The sequence below is a fragment of the Triturus cristatus genome, chromosome 1_2 (assembly GCF_964204655.1).
Source record: "Triturus cristatus chromosome 1_2, aTriCri1.1, whole genome shotgun sequence".
NCBI classification, from domain to species: Eukaryota; Metazoa; Chordata; class Amphibia; order Caudata; family Salamandridae; genus Triturus; species Triturus cristatus.
Window position 1 is genome coordinate 566927228 of NC_140580.1, and position 21726 is coordinate 566948953.

At 45.5% G+C, this 21726-nt stretch overlaps 1 protein-coding gene across 4 annotated transcripts in view; it reads right to left on the bottom strand.

Moving 5' to 3' along the window:
* The window catches only part of LSR (lipolysis stimulated lipoprotein receptor), a 295848-nt gene that overhangs the window by 23972 nt on the left and 250150 nt on the right, over positions 1 to 21726 (bottom strand). For all 4 annotated transcript variants that reach the window (XM_085606478.1, XM_085606479.1, XM_085606476.1 and 1 more), the window contains one exon: positions 16206 to 16867. In XM_085606478.1, coding sequence (XP_085462604.1) covers positions 16206 to 16867 — 662 coding nt within the window. The remainder of the gene's footprint in view (positions 1 to 16205; positions 16868 to 21726) is intronic.

Here is a 21726-nt window from a genome sequence, read left to right on the forward strand (position 1 = left end):
AGGGTTATCCCCAAACCTTTTACCTTCAACTTATTTTTTCTTACCTGCTTTTGTTGGTTTTAGGGCTCGGAGCATTTTACCACTGCTAACTAGTACTAAAGTGCATATGCTTTTTCTAAATTGTATTGGTGAATCCAAAATTGGTATATCTGATTTACTGTAAGTCCCTAGTACTGCACACCATGTGTGCCTAGGGCCTGTCAATCAAATGCTACTAGTGGGCCTGCTGCGCTAGTTGTGCCACCCATGAGTAGCCCTGTAACCATGTCTCAGACCTGCCAGTGCAGTGTCAGTGGGTGCAGTTTTAAACTGCCATTTTGGCCTGGCTAGTGCACCCACTTGCCAGGTCCTAATCTTCGCTTTTACCACATGCAAGTCACCTCTATGGTAGTAGGCCCAAGGCAGCTCCATGGGCTGAATGCATTGTATTTAAAAGGTAGAACATGTGCTGGTGTGTTTTACATGTCCTGATAGCTAACACTGCTAATTTCGTTTTTCACTATAGCAAGGACTATTTCTCACATAGGGTAACATGGGGATTTTTTAAGTGTGATGTCCCAAGGGGAGCAGATAGATATATGGAGTTTGAGGTCTCTGAACTAACAATTTAAAAATGCATCTTTTGGTGAAGTTGGATTTTAAATCGCGTGCTTGAAAATGGTGCTTTAAAAAATTGGTAATTTTCTTTCTTATCCATTCTGTGCCTTTGTCTGTAGAATCCATGTCTGGGATGGATGACAGTTGGGCTCTTGTGCATTCACTCTTGACAGTCATACAAAGGAAGCGGATGTGTCTTGCATATCCTGATGGTCCATCGCCAGGCTGATGGGCCTTCCTGAGCTAGAGTGGTGGGAGGAGTTGACACCGACACCTGAATAGGGCTGCGCATGTTGTCACACAAAGCTGTATCCACCCCCATGTAGTGTGTCTGAAGCCAGGTCAGGGCAAAGCAGGGTCTTGTGCACTACAAAGACTTTTCTTTGAAATCTGCCTGCTTCAAAGGCAGAAAGGGGTATATGTATAGGACCTCTGACACTCAAATCAGAACACTTCTGGACTAAAGGACATTGTGCCAGGAGCTGGTTGCTGTAGGTTTGTCGTGCTGGCCTACCCCTTGTGGCTTCTGTCCTGGGTGTAAAAGGACTGGACTTTGATTTCTACATACGGATTCCCAGGTTCTTTAAGAGCTTGTGCATGCTTGCCTCCTGTTAAGAAGTCTCTGGGCCAAAGACTTCATCTACCAGTGCCTGGGCTCTTCTGCTGAGAGTCCTGACCTGCCAAGTGATGCCAAATCCAGTTCCTGGGCCCTTGGAAGTTAAATCTGGTGATCTGAAGAGGAAAATCAACGCATCTACTTTCAGCACCCGTTTCTCCGATGCACCGCCGCTGTGCAGCCAAAGAATTGACGCAGCGCCTGCAGTGCGGCTGGAAAATCACTGCATACTGAGCACCGTGTCACCGACTTATGTGGCACCCGCTCAGACTCCGCCCCTGCTTTGCGGCTGAAGAATCGATGCATCACCTGCCTCGCTCCTGTGAAATTGATGCAGCACCTGCTCCGCCACTGCATTGACCCAGGGTGTCTGGATTTTCAGCGCATCGTCCCTGGGCGCTAATTTCTTCATCAACATTGCCCAGCAATAAGGAACTGAGGCTGAGTGTCCGGAGTTAGACAACTCCTCTCACAGTAAGGCACCGACGCAACACATAGCCTGACAGTAAGAAACTGACGCATCACCTCCCCAAGGAATAAGGAACCAACGCACTGCTTTGCTTTCCGGTGCCTCACCTCCCCTGCACCTCTTTTTGTCTTTGATTTTGAAGCATCCCAGGTACTCTATGCTAAAAGTGACCCATCCATAGATTCCTATGGACTGAACAGATTTAAACCTTTTTAAAGTGACATCTTTACTTGTGTATGCTGGATGTTTGTCATTTTGGTCTTGCTTTATTCAGATGAATATTGGCTATTTCTCTAAACTGGTATGGACTCCTTTTGTAATGCTTTCACTGTGTGTGTATGTACATATGGTTTACAAATCGCCTTTGAGATCAGACTGTTTGTGACAAGCTACCAAGGGGGCAAGCAGGGGTTATCTTAGCTGTGTGACTCCCTTACCACTGTCAACTAGAGACCCCATTTCTAACAGAAAGAAAAGGAAAATGCTACTTACCAGTATGCATCTGTTCTTGGCATGTAGAGCTGCAGATCCACACACTATGCATAGATCGCCATCTAGTGTTGGGCCCGGATGTTTGCACTTGTTTTTCTCTTGGAACAGTCTTTGGAAGTCACAAGATAAGTGACTCCTCCTTTGGATGATAGTGCGCATGGGCATCGGCTCAAACTTCAGATTGTTTTTTGCCAGCAGGGAAATTATGGAGTTTTGTGAGAAACAGATACGATGCCCATGTATGCTGTATCTAAATAAGAGAATATTGGAACAGATAAAGGTAGCCGGGGTGGTGGGTGGGCGTGTGTGGATCTGCAGCTCTACATGCCAAAAACAGATGCATACTGGTAAGTAGCATTTTCCATTCAAGGCATATGAGCTGCAGATCACACTCTATGCATAGATTGTATAGCAGGACCCCCTCCTTAGCGGCGACCACCAGTATCTGTTGCAGTAGTTTGAAATAATGTTTTCAGTACAGCCTGGCCCACACTAGCTTGCGGTCTTGTTTGCACATCTACACAATAGTGCTTTGTGAATGTGTGCGGAGTAGACCATGTAGCTGCTTTGCATATGTCATGTAAGGGAATGCTCCCTAAAAATGCCATTGAAGCCTCTATCTTTCGGGTAGAGTGGGCTTTAGGGGGAACTGATAATGTAGGTTTTGCTTTGTGATAGCAAATCTGTATGCATTTGACAATCCACCTTGCTACGCCAGATTTTGATATGGTGTTGCCCTTATGTGGTGGTGAAAAGGACACGAAAAGTTGTTTTGTCTTGCGAAAAGGTTTTGTTCTTTCTATGTAATAAAGCAGTGCTCTTTTGACATCTAGAGTGTGAAGAGCTCTTTCTGCGACTGTTTGTGGTGGCGAGAAGAATACTGGCAACTCCAAAGACTGGTTGAGGTGGAAGGGAGAAATAACCTTAGGGAGGAATTTTGGATTGGTTTTGAGAACCACTTTGTTTTGATGGAGTTGTAAAAAGGTTCTTGAATAGTGAGTGCCTGTAGCTCACTGACTCTTCTAAGGGAAGTAATGGCCACTAGGAAAGCGACTTTCCATGTTAGAAATTGTAGCTCGCATTTGTGCAGAGGTTCAAAAGGAGGGCCCATTAGTCTTGAGACATATGTTTAAATTCCACACAGGTGAGGGTGGTACCCTGGGAGGATTTATTCTTTTGAGGCCTTCCATAAATACTTTGATGGCAGGTACCGGAAATAGCGACAAGTGTTGTCTATTTTGTAAGTAGGCTGCTATGGCTGCGAGGTGTAACCTAATAGATGTATATGCTAAGTTACACCTTTGGAGATGCAGTAGATAACCTATGATGTGTTGAATAGATACATCTAGAGGATTGATGGTGTTGTGACAATATATCAAAAATCGTTTCCACTTGGCTGCATAGCAGGCTCTAGTGGTGGGGAGTCTAGCTTCCTTAATAATGTTCATACAGTCAGGGGGAAGGTTAAGGTAACCGAACTCTAAGACCGCAGGAGCCAGATCACTAGGTTGAGCTGTGCTGGGTCCAGGTGTCTGATCTCTCCATGGTTCTGGGTTAAGAGGCATGGGGTGAGGTGTAGTTTTTGGTGCGGAACTACGGATTGTTCCAGTAATGTGGTGTACCACGGTTGTCTGGCCCATGTTGGAGCAACTAGGATGAGAGTCAGCGAGTGTTGCTGTAGTTTGCGTACCACCAGTGGAATGAAAGGCGGAAATGCGTACGCAAATCTGCCTGACCAATTCATCCAGATCGCATTTTCTTTGGACAATGGGTGTGGATATCTGGCGGCGGAGCTTGTGCATTAGGCGTTTGTGAGTTGCGAAGACCTCTATCTCTGGTTGCCCCCACATGTGGAAAAATGGTTGAAGAACTTGCGGATGAAGTTCCCACTCGTGAATCTGTTGCGTCTGATGACTTAACAGATCGGCTATGTTGTTCTGGACTCCGGGGACATGTTGGGCTAGGAGAAAAATGTTCTGAGGAATAGCCCATCTCCATATGCTTTGCGCTAGTTGAGAGAGCTGTAGGGAGTGTGTCCCGCCATGTTTATGTATGTAGTACATGGGTGTCATGTCGGTGCGGACTAGGACAGCTTTGCCTGATATTTGTTTCTGGAATGCCTTCAGGGATAGGAAGATGGCTAGTAACTCCAGGTGACTGATGTGGAGTAACTTTTGTTGAGGCGTCCACTTGCCCTGCATGGTGTGATGTAATAGATGAGCTCCCCAGCCGGAGAGCGATGAATCTGCTGTCAACACAATCTGTGGAACCGGCTCGATGAACAGGCGCCCTTTGGGAAGGTTTTTGGTGTTCCACCACTGCAGAGAGCGATGCGTGCAGCCGTCCACCAACACCAGATCTGTCAGCTGACCTTGAGCCTGGTTCCACTGACGTGCCAGACATTCCTGCAGGGGACGCATCTGGAGTCTTGCGTGAGGTACTATGAATATGCAAGAGGCCATCATCCCTATCAACTGCATGAACACTCGAGCTGGAAGAGAGTGTTGCGGCTGAAATTTTGATATGAGGCTTTGCATGCTTGCTATCCGGGCTGGGATAAGCAAGTGCTTTTGAGGTGTTTATTGTGGCACTGAGGTACTGTTGTATGTGGGACGGTTGTAGGTGAGACTTTGCGTGGTTTATTGTAAACCCCAAGTCGTGGAGTAGTTGGATTGTGGCGAGTGTGAGATGTACACACTGATGGTACAACTTTGCTTTTATGAGCCTGTCATCCAAGTATGGGAAGACGTGGATATGCTGTCTTCTTAGGGGAGCTGCAACTACCGCCAGACACTTGGTGAACACTCTAGGTGCTGTGGTGACTCCGAATGGGAGGACCTTGAATTGGTAGTGTTGACCGTCCACTACAAATCTGAGATATTTCCTGTGAGAGGTGTGAATGGGAATATGAAAGTAGGCGTCCTTGAGATCTAGAGTGGCAAGGAAATCACCTTGTGAGAGAATAGGAAGGACCTGTTGAAGCATGACCATGTGAAAATGGTCTGAGTGTAAGCACAGCTTTAAGGGTCTGAGGTCTAGGATTGGTCTCAGAGAGCCTTCCTTACTCCCTGTACTTCCTCATCAGGAAGAAACGCCTGTGTTTTGCTGATGCAGGGGGACTGGTTCTATTGTATATTTTTGTAGGAGGGTGATTTACCTCCTGCTTTAGCAGCGATAAATGCTCTGGTGACATTGGGTGCCGTCTGGGTGGTATGTTTGGGGGGGGTAGAAGTGAGTTCTAGACAGTAACCTGATTGAACGATTTGCCTCACCCACCTGTCTGTGGCGATGTTGTTCCAGACCGGTAGGAAATGTAGCAATCTTCCTCCGACCAGAGTGGAATGGTCTGGGGGGAGCGGAGGGAAGTCATTGGGTAGGGGCAGAGCGGGTATTGTTGGTCTTGCCTCCACCTTTGTTATTGCCTCTGTAGCCTCCTCTTTGATAACCTCTGGTGAATGCGGTCTGGGTGGGAGTGTTATAGGACGCGGAGGGATTGTCAGAGTAGCAGCTTCTGGAGGTGCCCTTATAAGAGGAGCGATGAACGGAGCGTCTGGGAGCTTGTAATTGCAAGGCTCCTATTGATTTAGCCGTGTCTGTGTCTTTTTTTCATCTTTGAGAGATGAATCCACAGCAGGCCCAAATAGATGCTCCTGATCAAATGGCTGGTTAAGAATGGAAGTCTGTACTTCAGGTTTAAAACCTGAAATGCGTAGCCATGCATGCCTACGCAGAAGGACACTTGTGTTGATGGCCCGGGAAGCGTTGTCTGCCACATCTAGAGTGCAACGAATGGAGGTGTTTGTGATGAGCTTACCCTCCTGTATGAGGTAGTTGGCCTTAGTTTTGTATTAGTCAGGGAGGTGTTGCAACAGGGACTCTAGCTCGTCGTAGTCAGCCCGATCATATCTGGCTAACAAAGCTGGAGTGTTGGCGATGCGCCTTATATTAGCTGCTTGTGATGCCGTGCGTTTTCCAGGTGTCCAAGAGTTTTGACTCCTTGTCAGGAGGTGGAGCGTCTCCTAAGTTTTGCGAGTTAGCCCTTTTTCTGGCATCGTATACCACTAAAGAATCCAAGGGTATTTGGCCCTTAATGTATATGGGGTCTGCTGGGGCTGCTTTGTATTTTTTCCTCTATCCTGGTGTTTATAACCCTAGCCCTAACAGGATCTTTGAACACCTCAGGTGCATGTTTGATTACCCCATTTAACATAGGGAGGACGGAGGTGAACTTTGGTAAAGTATCAAAAAGTGTCCATTAAGAAATCCTCTTTCACAGTGTCCGTATGTAAGGCAACCCTGTGATATTGTTGCAGCTCTATGAACGAGCTGGGTGAAACCCATGTATCCTCTGGAGGGGAGGGTCTAGAGGGGTAGATGTAGTCTTGTGGAGCGTTAGGGACATCTGGTGTGTTGTAATCGTCCCAGGGGTCTGGGGTAGAAGGTGGACTAGGGTCCCCTAGTGGTTCATCGTCTGCACCCTCCCCAGTGTCATCACCGTCCACTGGTAGAGGAGATGGTGTAGGAGAGTGGTGCGGTGGGGGAGGTGGAGGAGAAGGGATTCTGAGAGGCGATGTTGCAATGTCTCTTCTTAGGTGGTGGAGTCGGTGACTGCGTGTCCATTGGTCTCTTTAGAGCTGAGAGTCAGTTGACCAGTCTTTGGGTCTTTTAGAAGAATTGTTTGGGTGGAATCCAGTTTAAAAAGCTCTTTTGTTGGAGGTTGATCTTTTATGCGCTGATTTTTCGGTCCCGAAGGCTTGCGTGGCACCGACTCTGCAGTGGACTTGTGCTCCTTAGGCTTTGAAGCGGGAGATTTTTTAGTCTCTGTAGGAGCGTGCGGAACCGGGTGTTTTTTCGGTTCCGATTTTTTCAGTTCCGAAGGTTGAGAATGTGAGCTCTTCGGTAGTGTCTTTTTGCTCGGTTCCGACGGCTTTTTCGGAGTCGAGGGATCGGTGCCAGTAGGTTTGGGTGCCGAGAGCGTGGATGTTGAGGCAGTTGTCGGCACAGAGGTGGAGGAAGGTTTCTTTTTCGGTGCCGGAGTTTGAGTTGCGGCAAAGACGGCAGGCTGACTCAATCCCGAGGGGCCTGGAGGCTTAGTTGTGGACTTCTTTGCCGGGCCCGAAGGCAGGGTGTGAGAAGTATTGTCTCGTGTGCACCTGGGCCCAAAGGTGAAGGTGTTACCGAAGCCTTTTTCAGCGAAGGGGAGCGGGGTTGACGCCACTACTTACGACCCGCTGCCCAGGAGTGATGTCTTCGAGGTTGGAGTCATCAGCTTCAGAGGCGCTGACGGGGCCTTCTTCGACCCGCTCCTGTTCTGGCACATCGACGCCCTCCTGGAATCGGGAATGAATGCAGACGAGCGAGCCATTATTCTTCGAGCTAGACGGTCCCGAATGGTTTTCTTGGAGCGGAGCCAGATCGAATGGCCTAAGTAGGCCCGAAGACCTTCGTCGACGACCGGAAACGAGGACTTTAAAATTGAAGAGATGCGCGATGACTAGGGATCGCGATCTAAACAATATCGGAGAAAGGGTGAGGATTGTGCGTCGAAAGTTGGATCGGTAACTGCACCGAACGGGAGCGTGACAAACACATCCGAGCCCCATGGCAGAAAAAAAACAATCTGAAGATGGAGCCGATGCCCATGCGCACTATCATCCAAAGGAGGAGTCATCTATCTCGTGACTTCCAAAGACTTTTCCAAGACAAAAACAAGTGCAAACATCTGGGCCCAACACCAGATGGCGATCTATGCATAGTGTGTGATCTGCAGCTCGAATGCCTCGAACAACAAATTTAGATATTTAGGGACGCAGAAGTTTCGCAAACCCTCCTGATTGTGTGCTGAGATCTGATTGGCTGACAACACTTCAACCAGGAAGTGCTGGCAGCCATTTGGAAAAGTGTAAAAAAAAAAAAAAAAAAAAAACCAACAAAAAAAAAAAAAAGGGGGCAGTGAAGGAATACCCCGACTCCTTAGCTCCAGGGACCATGCAGAGCAAAAAAGCATTTTGTTTTTGGGGTACCACCACCTACCTGGGGCTTTTATAGTATAATGGAGGGGGGAGCGTGAGGACACCCTTACATGGACTCATTTGAGCCCCGGGGGCCACCAACTCCCCGGGCATATAATATAATTAAAACTGGGAGGGGGGCGCACAGCTCCCCTCCCGGGCCATATAGAGCCCTGGGGACCACCACATGCCCGGGCCGGACCATGCAGATCAAAGGAGGGGGACCCCCAAGGCTGGCTCCTGCTATGTCCCGGGGTGCCCACCCCCAGAATATAGCCGTTTGCTCTGACTTGGTGGGAGCTTTGACAGCTCCCGCCAAGTCAGAGCAGACACAAATTCTGTTCTCAGCAAGTGAAAGCTGTGAAACTGCTCCCGCTTGGTGAGAGCTGAGTTTTCATCTGTTTCCTAAGATTGCTCTCACCGACAGGGAGATGCATGTTTAGCAGCTGCCTGTGAGAGCACAGGAAGAGAGGAGCTGGCTGGGACTGCGGGGGCTTGGAGGCTTCCCCACGGGATCCCAAAAAGGGATGAGGAGACAAAACAGTGATTCACAACATACATGGATAATAACAGAAAACAAGGCAAGGAAAGGCAAGGATTTTTTTTGTATATGATCACACACTACGTGCACAACAAAGTGAATTGCCTTTATACCTGGACAGGTGGGAATAAATGTTCGTATCAACCCATGCCGGTATAGTGAATTATCGTGGCACAATTTGTGGTGATGCTAGTGAAACTAACAAAGAAGCTACTGGGCAAAGAGAGCTACACCCTAATTACCAGTGATTATTGCAGCGGTGAAATTTTCACTGTTTGTTTTGTCTCCTCATCCCTTTTTTTGCTTCAACAGAATTGAAAGCTTTCAGCAATCCTGAAGGCCCTTTTCCATAACCGTAAGTGCTAGCGGTTCTAGACACCACTGGTTAGGGTGCGCCTTATCGAGCGTATACCGACGTGGTTGTCCATAATTAGGTCCTGAAGAATGCTTCATGTAGTATCGTAAGAAGCAGAAACATGTTGACCATTTTGCACCTTAATTAGGACGTAGCTGGTCAAATTATCACCAGAGTTCACACGTCCACCTCACTCCTTTTAACAGTTTCCAGTTTACCACCATTAAATCTACCTCTTGGTTAAAATTGTGACACTTTTTAAACCAGCACCTTCACAGATTGCACTGTCTCCACACAACAAAACCAGCTCCGCTGTAAATCAGGCATCGTAGCACACCGGGGAGACATTCGGTCTCTCCGGTGGGAACCCAATGATGAAGCATGTCACCAACTAGGTTGGTGAGTGAGGGTTCTTTTAAAACAGTGATTCACTTTGCTTTACACTTTTTTCACTAATTCAGTCTTGATGGATACACTCTTCTTTTGTTTACTTATCAAACAATAAAGCTGTGGGCTCTGATGGGGTGCCCCAGATTTGTAGAAAAATGGTACAGAATATATGGGCTCCTTTATTAACTCAGGTTCTTAAACCTGAACCTAGAGATGGAATCCCCATCTCCTGGACCTGATCCACCATTAGCCTGTTTTTTTTGTTTAAAAAAAAAAAAAAAAGGTTTTAGGACAGACCCCTGTTATAGACCAATTTTGCTAATTGATTCTGTTGTCAAAGTGGTGGGTTGGGTGATTTTAACAAGGCTACTTTAATGAACAGTGGAAAATAAAGTTATTTCAGGTCTGCAGTACAGTTTTAGAGCTGGCTGGAGTACGGTGGATCATTGGCTGAATTTGCAGGTTTTGATTTCCAAATATGTTTTGGCAAAGAATGGCTGTTTACATCTGTCTTTTATGGACCGCACCTCAGTGTTTGATAAGGTAATTAGAGACAGGTTGCCGTCCATTATGCTTTTCTTTGGAGTTGATCCCAACATTGTGGTTATTTTTGCTCAAAAACTGTTTGAGTTTTCAACAATCACACAAATACCGGCAGTACAATTGCAAGTAACAAGCCACAAAAAAAAAAAACCATATGCATTGGCATGTGGTCACACTGACATTACGCTATAGCCATGGCTCGTGCGCAAAGCTCCACCAGAAAGAGATGGAGTAATAAAGCCACCACAGAAAAGTGTGTCTACAAAAGATGTAAAAGGGCACCATGGTGTATGTATGCAATGAGCGTCTGGGGAACTCTGATTCAACATCACCGGTCTTGCATGCGAGGGAATAAAGACTTACCATGCGTTACCCACCCAGCCCCAATGAGGAGACCCGGAAGGCAGCAATGAGGAGTAGTCGGGATGGAGATAAAGCTGTAGCTGGTATTATCCGAAGGTGATGGCATCAAGGCCAACAGGCACAACCGAGTAGAACGGGAAATCACAAAGGGTAAAACCTGTGCAGTACCGCCCCAGCTGGACAAACCAGGAGATAGTGCTGTCATAGGCTACAGGCAAGAGGAAAGGAAGAGGGGAGAAGGAGGAAGAGGGGAGAAGGAGGAATAGGGAGGAAGAAGATGGGCGAGGGGTAAGTGCAAGAAACATCCGAGGCCATACCCAATTTTTCGGAAGTTAGGGGCGCGGGCGGTGCTATGTAAAGCGTTTAGTCAAACAAAAGGAGGTTGCAATGTTTAGGCAGGAGGAAGCAGAGGTGTTCCAACCTGGACAAGTAATCTATCGGAGGCTGCCAGAGGGGTGTGAATTTCTTGCCTGAAAAGGGACATTTGTAGGACAAGTGTTCCATAGCTGGGGTGTGCCACAGCAGTGCGATTCAGGACACCACGGGGGAGCAGCCTGTGTTTTCCAGGGCAAAGCGATGAGATGCTTCGTCGTACCCGTCATATGCCGGACTAGGTAACAGTCTGTGTGTCAATGCTTCGATCATGGTAGGACAGACTCCTATAATTATTGTGCAATAGGCCGAATGTATCGGAAACCCAGGGTGTTATTGATATGCCCTAAAATTTCTTTCCATCAGATCATAAGGAGAGTACATGGCCACCAGATATGTTGAGTCAAGCGTCTGCGCCCCACACCTCCAACGAAGCCAATGGGGACATGGAGCGCAGACAGACAGGGTGTAGTACCATTGAAACTTAAGTTTCCGGTTGTGAAATGCTTCTGTGAATCTTGCTTATCTACCACCACAGAAGTTCACTGTTTACATGTTACCAAGCTCCCATTTAGTCTGACATGGGGGAGAAGGAAGGACTGCAGTAAAATGTTGTATGTTTTGGATACCAGGCTCCTCGAACTATAACACTTGAGGACTAGGGTCTCAAAGAATGTTAGTGGCTGAGTGGGCCCTGAGTGTTGGGAGGAAACAGAGTCCAATGGCGCAATTGGAAATACTTGCTACGCAGCTTGTCAGGAATGTTAAAGTTGGTTTTACACTGTTCGAAGGTCATCTCACCTTGAAACAGATCTTGCACTCGCCATCCTCCCAGGCAGAAAAAGAGCGTGGGTGGTCCACGGGTGTAAAATCAGGATTACGGGCTACTGGGGTGTTTGGGAGGGGAACATAGTCAAGCCTCTTACCACTGCCACCCTATCCCGTCAAGGTTGGTATGTACGCACTACGGAGATGGTAGTGTTTCGGCAGCCAGGCTAGATCCCATAATGGCCTACAGGCTACTGCCTGGTCCATATGTATCCAATGTTTTTCGCTCTTCCTGACCACCCACTCTGAGATGAAGCGCAAATGGGCTGCTCGGTAGCAGTCTAGGAAGTTGGAGCAGGCAAGGCCATTGCGGTTTCTGTAATCATGAGCAAGGTATTGGCAATGAACAGCTGCTTTCCCTTCCTGATGAAGGATCTAAGATCTTGTAGCAAATGCTTGATGTTTTCTGCTCAAATGGGGGTAAAAAGCGACTGAAGAAGGTAAAGCAGTCTAGGCAGGATATTCATTTTCACAACATTTAAGCGGCCTAGCCAAGAGATATGCAATGGCTTCCAGCAGCTTTGGTCTTCCAGGATAGCCCTATGGTAGCGTGGCCAAGGTCCAAATCTGCAAGGAATTGGTGATGGTAAGGCCTAGATATTGGATGGAGTGGGTCACCCATTGGAAAAGAGCCAGCCCCTGCAAGCAAAGGATCTACTGTTACGAAATGGTAATAATGAGCGTTTGTGATTTATTCATATTAATCTTAGAACCGGGCATTGCCCCGAAGGCCCGCAAGCTCTGAACTACCACTGGGAAGACACCCGTTCCGTTAGGGTCAGCAGGAGGTAATCCGCAAACAGCAGAACTTTGTGAATTGGGTAAACAACAGGGATTGCCGGAGGTGGAGGGGCAGGGTGTTCAAGGACTTGGCAGTGAGGTAGAAGGATCCTACTCCGGTTCTGATCTTGTTAATGCGTGGGAGGTGACCAGGAAAAGTTGAGCAAAGTTGTCTGGCAGGTATATGGTATGAGAGGCAGTAGTTCAGGGATGTTGGTCTTATGTCGTGGCAAGCTTTGTAGGCATGTGTGAGGAGCTTTAAGGTGATTCTCTTGTTGAAGGAGCCAGTGGAGTTGTCAAAGGTGTTCTGTGATGTGCCTGCGGTGGGGGATGTCGAGGATCAGTCTGGCTACGGTGTTTTGAACGTTCTGTAGTTTCCCTGAGTGGTTTCTAGGTGAGAATGTGATGCCGTAGGAGTCTGCTGGATAAGTGCGTGGGTGACCGTATTTCTGGAATCTGTGGGGATCCATCTGAATGTCTTTCGAGGCAGGCAGAGCGTGGGGAAGCCGGATGAGGATATGGCATTGATCTGGCGGCTCAAGTGGGTTGGCCAGCATTTTGGTGTAAGTCTTGGCTTCCGTGTGCAATAAAGCTATCAGGGGTAATGAGGACCAAAGAATGGGATCATTGCCAGGTTTGGGGAGCAGCCTAAATTCGGCCACCGATATTGTTGGCATAAGGCCAACAACACGAAGGGGTGGCAGGGCCCATGCAAATTCTCCTTTAAATAGGAGTGGAAGACTTTGTATAAAGTAACCGATAAGCGATCAGAGCCCGGTTCCTTCCCACGGAGTTCACCAAGGGCCCTTTTAAGTTCCACAGCCATGAATAGTGCCTCCATATGCTGTGTGAGTGTCTAAGGATGGCCATGGGCAGTCTCGAAGGTATGAGTCAATTACCGCCTGACCCTCCCCACCATCGGTGTATAGCAGCCGGTAGCAGGCCCAGAACATTTCCCGAGAGAGTGAATTGACGGCACAAACTATAAGCCAAAAGTGTGCCTACCTGGTCTTTCCTATCATAATACTTTTGAGTGCGAGTAGGGATCGCTTCCGCTTTATTGACCCGATGCGCACACAGTAGGTCCTGCAGCACTGCCAACCGTCGATTGAGCGCTGAAGGATTCTGCTTATCAAGGCCTTCCAAGGAGCGGTTCTCCTCAGCAAGATTAGTTTCAAACAGGGGCGCCGTGACCTAGCTTTAGCAATAGAGGAGATAGTGCCCGCAAGGTCTCCTTGAAAGTGTCCCAAAGATCGGAGAGGGGGGGGGCAGGGGAGGAGATGGCTGGGCGTGGCTTTTGAAATATTCAGGTATTGCACCCTGGATAGTGCCTTTATCTCCCGGGTCACCCAGCAGCTGGGTAGGGAGGAGCCAGCATGTGTTCCGAGGGGGTGGGGTCTACCCACAGACCAGGTGATTTCTATGCGGGCAGAGATGGAGATATCAGATAACTGTTCAATTTCAAGGCCCCTTAGGCGGGAGTGCGTGAGGAATACATAATCGATACGGGAGTGAGTAGTCTTGTGCATCTGGGTGCAGGTAGCGCCATGCGTCGACCAAACCAGTATCAGCTAGTTGCCTCCTGAGCTGGCCTGAAATGGTCCCCCGTGCCCTGGAAAAGTGTTGTGTTTCTGTCAAGTTCAGGGTCAAAGACTACATTGAAATCGCCTCCCAAAATAAGACACCCCCCATCCATGGAACCAGATGGTTGCATTATATTAAATCTGTTTGTTCTTGGCCGACCAGAATTGTATGATAACCCGGAGACAATCTCTAAATTGGATGTGAAATGGACCAAAGCAAAACTTCTTGTGTACTGTAGAGAAAAGCAGGAGTCCGAAGAGCTATTGAAATCTCAGTTACAGCCCATGTGCTGTTGAAAATCAGTTTTTCTATGGAACCCTATTTGTCATTGGTGGGCACCCTAATTATCTCCATCTCTTAACTAGGTTCAGATTCAATCTTGTGCATCTCTTACTTGCTGCTCTCAGAGGCAGGTATTTGGTAAAAGATCTGGGTACCCATAATTGCAATTTATCTTCTCCTCAAGATAAATTGCCCTTTATCCTATTCTGTAGATTTCATCCCCCCTTACCAAATACATTCTTCCTTTGATTAGGGATATACATTTTAACAAAGCAGGACCAGCCCTGGTTTGCTTGCAAATGCTACCTCCTGCTCACATGTGTTTTATGATTGTTGCCTTTTTAAGAGGTGCTATTACGATGAGATCTGCTAAGGTCCCTTAATCATTTTTATTATTTTTAATTCATATATTACTACTTTATCTTTTTTTGGCTTGGTAAGGGATTGTTAATCTTTGCACTGAACATAATATGATTCCTTATCGTGTATTGTTAGTGTTTTTATATATCTGTGTTTTGCTGCTTGTTCTCTTATGATTTTATGCTATGAAAGAAAGATTATCACCACACTGGGACCATCGGTTATTTGAAGATAAAAACCAAGTTCTTTTTCTGTGAACAACTCCACATGCAATGTTAAAGTAAATTCATTTCAGGATGAGGGAAACAACATGACATTGCCTGCAGTTAGAATACAGTACGTAATGATATCCCTCATCAAAAATAAAAGTTTACCCATCTAAAAAGTGAGCTAAAGTTACAATATTATAAGGCTCAATCACAGTTCATTCGGGATACACAACTAAGCAGTAACTTGAATAAGACTGAATTCTACTATTTAACAGCTTTTGAGGGTAGCATAGATAATACAAGCAAGGGCTGATATATACGTGGAGGAAATCATGCCAATTCCTACTAATGCGTATGGTTAACAAGACAGTTTATATTACACACTTTAACCTACTACATAACAACCTGCGTGAAGCAATTTTGACCCATATGGAAGTTTATAAATGCTACAAGTTTGATAAATGTAGTAGAAGATTCAACTGTTCTTACCCAGAAATTAAGAATGTGCCTTAGCCTATAGGTCATGGAAAATTAGACAATATTTAGACTAGATCCCTCTTCATGTTTTCCTCAAAGGTCTAACTTGAATACTGTGGAAGCTGACATGAAATGTTTCCCCTTAGGAATAGATTTGAGACTAACACAAGGTAATGGAACACGGCTTTCATCTCCATACTAGTCAGAGAGCCAACAATTTCCATCATTATAAATAATATATTTCCTTAAAATGTTTTGGCATGAGAAAACTAGTCCTCTGAAAGTGCCAATTTTCTTATGGATCAGCAGTAGTCAATACTACGTGAAGAGCTCCAGAGGATCTTACAAAATGGCTATCTGTATGAGGACAAATGGTATGGTAGTGAAACCATAACAAAGGAAAGTGCACTTTGGATCCATTCATTTCTTTTACTGCTACTCACCTACAAAGGTCTCCTAGAAGTCTCTTCCTAACATCCTTATATGCACATGTTCAGAAAACCTGTCTATGTTGGAGTTATGCCAGTTTCAATACTGCTCTCCAAACACCTCACTTACCTTTCCTTGAGATAGGGCATCAATTTAGTCTGCAATCCTGATAGAGAACCAACTTTATAATCATTAATTGAGCATAAATACTCCACAAGTGCCATTATGATTGGTTAGTTATTTGATTTGACTGCCTACTTTTTACTTTGAAATTTTCCAATTTAAGAACATAAGCACAAATATCCATGCATGTATTGGATGCAATAGAACTGAACACATTCTATAAACATGAACATATTCTTTCTGGTTCATAATCATGGATTTCGAAAATGAAATGAATGTATCTTGACTCATGAATTTACAATCGAATGTAGGACAAATTTCCACTGGTGTTTAAGGTGTCTGAATAGAAACCAAAACAAACGCATGTCGGATTATTAAACATACCTTTTTAAATTTTTTGTCTTGTTTTCCTCTGGACGAGAGTGATTCAGTTTCTGTATAGGGAGGGGGAGGTGGTGGAAAATCATCGTCATCATTTCTCCTCATGCCAGAACGTGCCGTTGAGTTGCTAGCTGTTTCAGCACCATCCCGGATTCCTGCCTTTTGCTGTTTTCTACGCAAGACATCTTCAAGAAAGCGATTGTCATAATCTGGATTGTTACGGGATCGATCCAAGTCTCTCAAGTCATCCCTACTCCTACTTCTTCTACCTCCATAATAATCATTGCGAGAATCAGGAGAATAGTCTCTATGTCTCCGATTGTAATCATAATTATGCTCCTCATCAGAATTTAGCCTCCCTCTATGATGGGGACTCGACTGCTGATCTCGGGGATTATTGTAGTGTCGCCTGTCAAGATTATCAAGATTATCCATGGAGTGAGAACGCTGACGCCTTTCATAATTCCCTGGTCCACGGTAGCGATCTTCGTCATAACGATCTTGTCTGAAGGGCTGTGCACGACGGGTGTCACTGCTCAAAAGGCTTTCTTCCTCTATGTCTCTAATCGGTGTCATAGCTTGATCGCGCAGGCGTCCTAGACCATTTCTTAAAACATTCCTTTGATCTTCCTCATGCAAGGAGCTGATTTCACTCATCGCACATGCTACACATGAAAGCAACAAAAAGCAACATTATTTTCGTCATCAAAGTTCTTTAATATTATACAAACATGGCTACTGTATTTAAGGACAGCATTCAATAAAGGAATATAAATGTTCCATGGCAGATTAAGACAAACGTCAAGCACCTTTTTTTTTAATAATAAATGATAGAAAATTCAGTCTCCATAAAACAGATTACTCAAACATAAGTGTCAAATTATCTCCTTACACCATTTTAAATAATTATCCAGTTATTAGGAAGGGACCTAATAGCAGAGAAAAAGCAAATCGTGACATCAGAACAATATAACAGAGTACATTGAGGAACAATTTGGCGTTGGTTTAAACCCTTGCAAATTTTAACCAATTTATATAAACGGTTGCAATCATAGGAATGGGAGACAAAATAAAAATCTAAAGGACAGTCTCATTATGGAACATCAGTAGGTTAAAAAATCCAAATCTCAACTTAAACCCATCTGCAGACCATCTCCAATATTATTAGATGTAGAGAAGCTGGAACCAATGTATTCATGACAAGTAGGTAAACTTGATCAATGCGTGCAAATACTCATGCTAATCCATGCATTTGAATGCAGTCAATCGACATGAAGTAACCACAAGCATTATGAGAAATTAGATACTTTTGGTTGCTATTTATAATAATACAATCTCAATTTAATCAATAACAATAAGGATTTGTATGGAGCTATATAAACAGGCCCCTCATTGAATATTGGTACTGATTTATCATTGCATTCGCAAATAATAACTTTAGGCAATCAACATTTTTGGGACAGATTTTCAAATAGTGGACAAGATGAAAAATTCCTACTTTTAACATGAATAGTTTGGTCTTAGTCGTTCATAACAAAATTTTGTAACATCCTTCAACAATATAAAAATTGGAGCTAACACAAGTTTTGCAAAATAGATTTTGATAACCACTTATAGATGTAAAACAAAACAAACCAGAACTTTCATAACAGTCACTATTCCTAGGCAGCAACATCATTTATTGGAAAACCAATGTAAAGACACTAGGTGAAAGGTAATTGCAAAACACTAAAAGGAAAGTGGATCATGCTTCTCCTAATTTGCCAACGAATTGTGAGTTAGCATTGTGATTGTAGGTTTTGTTTTTAAACCTATAACTCTGAAGAAACAAACTGTTTTGCAGACGTTGTGGATGGCAAATGTTTAACATCTATTTATTTAACGTAGGTCCTTTCTCAAGTCAGCTAAATATATGAAAATATTTGTGAACAGCTTCTGAGAATCAGAAGTCGTAAAGGTGAGAAGGTCAGCATGCCATCAGTAACTCTGGCTTGGTCACTTCACACAATCAGCAGGAACTCAATGGTAAAATTTACCTAAACCGAGTTTTATGAGGGATTAGCTCCCCTGCACATTAGAAACTAACAGAATGATGGTTGGTGATGCACTGATGGGGGGGGAAAGGTCATACCTTCAGGAGGGGAAACTCATACTTTGATCTACTGCCAACTGCAAAAAACTTTAGGCAACAGCACTATGTAAAAAACATTTTTGTGTCTGTGATGTTGGTATTGCTGAACCTGTTAAAAGTAGTGTGCCGATAAATAAAGCTAGGAATTCAACTTTTCCTGTGAATTGGAAAAACAAGATCAAAAACAAAATGATTCTCGAATATATTTTGATAAGTATTTACGCTGTACTGGAGGTAGCAGGTTATAAGAGGTACAAGTAGTCACACTAGCAGCAGTAATGTTAACAGTACAGATTTTGATACCGCAATCACTAGTCCCTACAACACCATAGGTAGTAGTACCAGATATATCATTAGTTGTAGAATTACTTGCAAGAGTACTAGTATCGGCAGGTGCAGAAATACTAGAAGGCCCGCTTGTAGTAGTCCAAGTAGTAATATTAGATGAAACCGTATTAGCAGTTGTTGTAGCAAAGGGATAGGCGATACTTTTGAGCCTGGCAGATATCCAAGACAGACATTTCACATGCGAGAACAGTAGTGGCAGCCTTGGCTCTGGAGTAATGAGCCTGCAGGCCTTCTGGAGACTGTTTCTTGACCAATCCATAGAAGACTGTTATACAAAGAAGATCGAAGGTTTTGCCACTATTCTACCCTTTTTTGTCCCAGAGAACACAATAAAAAGCTATTCATCTTCCCTTGTCTGATCAATTTAGAAGCTCTGAGCTACCTTTATGCCTAAGCAACAGTCTTTCTTTCGCCATGAATGGAAGAGGACGAGCAACAAACATCTAGAAGTGACAGATTGCAGATGTGGAGAGGCATGATAACTTTCGAGAGGACCACAAGCTTGGTCCAAAGCACCTACTTATTTGGAAAAATGATGGCATGCTGTTGCTGGACAAAATGCCGCTGTAGGTCACTCGTGAGGAGCAGAAGCAATTGCTATCATAAAAGCTGTCTTCAGGGTTCCTAATCTTTGAGGACAACTGTGTACTGGCTCAAATTAAGTCCACTTCAGAAATGTGAGAACCTAATTCCATTGGGACATCACAAACTGGTAAAAACAGGTGGGCCAACCCTTTTAGAAAACACATTGCAACAGGTAATTTGCGCAGAGATGGCTGATCAGATAACTGCAAAACAGCAGAAAAGGCTAACCAATAACTGTAACCAAAGTTAAACCCTCATGGGCTACTGAAAGCGAGAAAAGAACATCAGATAACTGGGATTGCAGGGCCTAGATATGCCATAAACACCACACAAACCAATAACTCAGTGTCCCTCATAGATGGCTTTGGTGGGGGGCTGTCTGGCCACCAGAAATACCTTCACTACTTTGGTAGGGTGGTCAAAAGCAGCCAATTGCCTCCGCTCAGCCACCAACCTTGCAGGTGTAAGTTCTAGAAACTCAGGTGCGGGACCGTGCCTTACTGTTTTTGATAGAGCCCAGTCGATTGTGGTCTTCTTCAGAACTTTAGGCATGAGGCAGAGGTGAGAATGCATACAGGAGTCCCAAGCTCAAATACAACCAAGAGGCATCTCCAAGGGAGAACTGCTTTGGGAACTCAAATGTGCAAATTGAGAAACTCTACTGTAGAGAAAACCTCGAGGCCGGTTCTTGCCATTGATAGAAGATGCCCTGTTCCACCTTCGAGTGTACATGTCATTTGGTAGCTAGACAACAGTGGCTGAGTTCTTCTAACCTGGGCTTTAAAGTCCCTCCCTGGTGTTGTACGACCAGGTAGATGCCATGATGACTGAGCCAGTTCCAGATGCTTGTCGCAGTACCATATGGCAGAGGTTACGTTTCCCATGTTAATTTCCATAGAGATTTCAGACACAATTACAACACGAACCGCTGGACGGAATTACACCAAATTTGGCTCAAGGGTAGCTTTTGGTCCAGAAAGTGTGCTTTTTGTTATTTGGTGTAAAACCGTTCAGTAGTTCTTGAGATTTTAGAGGGAAAATTAAATTTGTGTCTCTAGGGATGCAGACCCTCTGCAAATCTTGCCGCTAGCATGCAGAGATCTGATATGCTGCCAAAACTTCAACCAGGAAGTGTCGCCAGCCATTTTGGGACTCTGTCTCAGCTGAGTCCCAAAAAAACCCCATAAAAATAAAGAAAATGGGGCAGGGTAGGAATACTCTCACCCCTTAGCCCTGGTGATGGGGGGTCCACAGGGACCCTGCCAGAGACCTCGCAAGGGACAAAAAGCATCTTTTTTGTTTTGTTTCTGCAGCGAAATCATGAAGATTCCCAAATTCGCTGCAAATGTAAAAAAAGCAAGTTGGGACTCCCGCGCTTGTTTAATGATTAGCCCCTGGGTGGGCCAGGTCACGGGGGCAAGGCAAATAAAAAAAAATTAAAAAAGGGGAGGGGCGCATGCGGCCCCCTCCCTAAGGACAGTTTAAGCCCAGGGGAACAACACCTTCCCAAATTTAGTTTATAAACATTATGGGAGGGGGGCGACACAGCTCCTTTGGATTTTTAAGTCCCAGCGGACCACCACCTCATGTAAATATAAAAGGAGGGGGCAGCACGGACCCCCCTCCGACGGTAAAAATGCCCTGGGGACGGCACCTCCCTGGGGCATAACACATGAACTAGGGGGAGGGGGCCGTGTGGCCCACCTCCCGGGATATACATTTGGCCTTGGTGACCACCATCTCAATGGGACATACTTTATATTATAGAGGGAGGCGGGTCAACCCCCCCCCACCGGGCCATTTTCGGCCCAGAGGACAACCAGCTCCCCTGTGCAACTGAAAGGAGGGGTGCTGAGTGTCCCACTGGCCCAAGAGACTGCGACCACCCCGCCCCCAGGGCCAGCTCCCTACCTCCCCACCTTCAGAAGATAGCAGTTTGCTTTCACTTGGCTGAAGATTTGACAGCTCCACCCAAGCAAGAGCAAACTAAGATCGCTCCCAGCGGGCAGGAGCAGGAAAACTACTCCAGCTAGGTGGGAGCGGAGTTTATCTGTTTTCCCACCCACTGTCGAGTGGGCAGGAAAACAGATGAAGATTGCTGTTGCACTTAGGGAGCAGCATTTTTGGCTGCTCCCTACGCACCTCGCCCAACGTGAGCGGATGCATCAAGAACTCTTGTTGTCTGCGTGATAACCATACTAAACCAATATCTTCAAGATACTGCTAGAGTTCAGCCGCATCAGCAGTTGGTTTCAGTATAACAGGTGTGTCGTAGTACGTACCCTCATCAGCAATGATCGCCTGAACCATAGGTGCCTGAGTGTGAGGTGTAATGTTCAGCTCGGCAGGCCCCCCCCCTCACCATAATAACACGTTTTGTACCGGCGCAATCGATGGTTGACCTCTTGATCAGCTACTTCATTGTATTCTATTATTTTCTCTTTGATAAGCGCCAGGGTA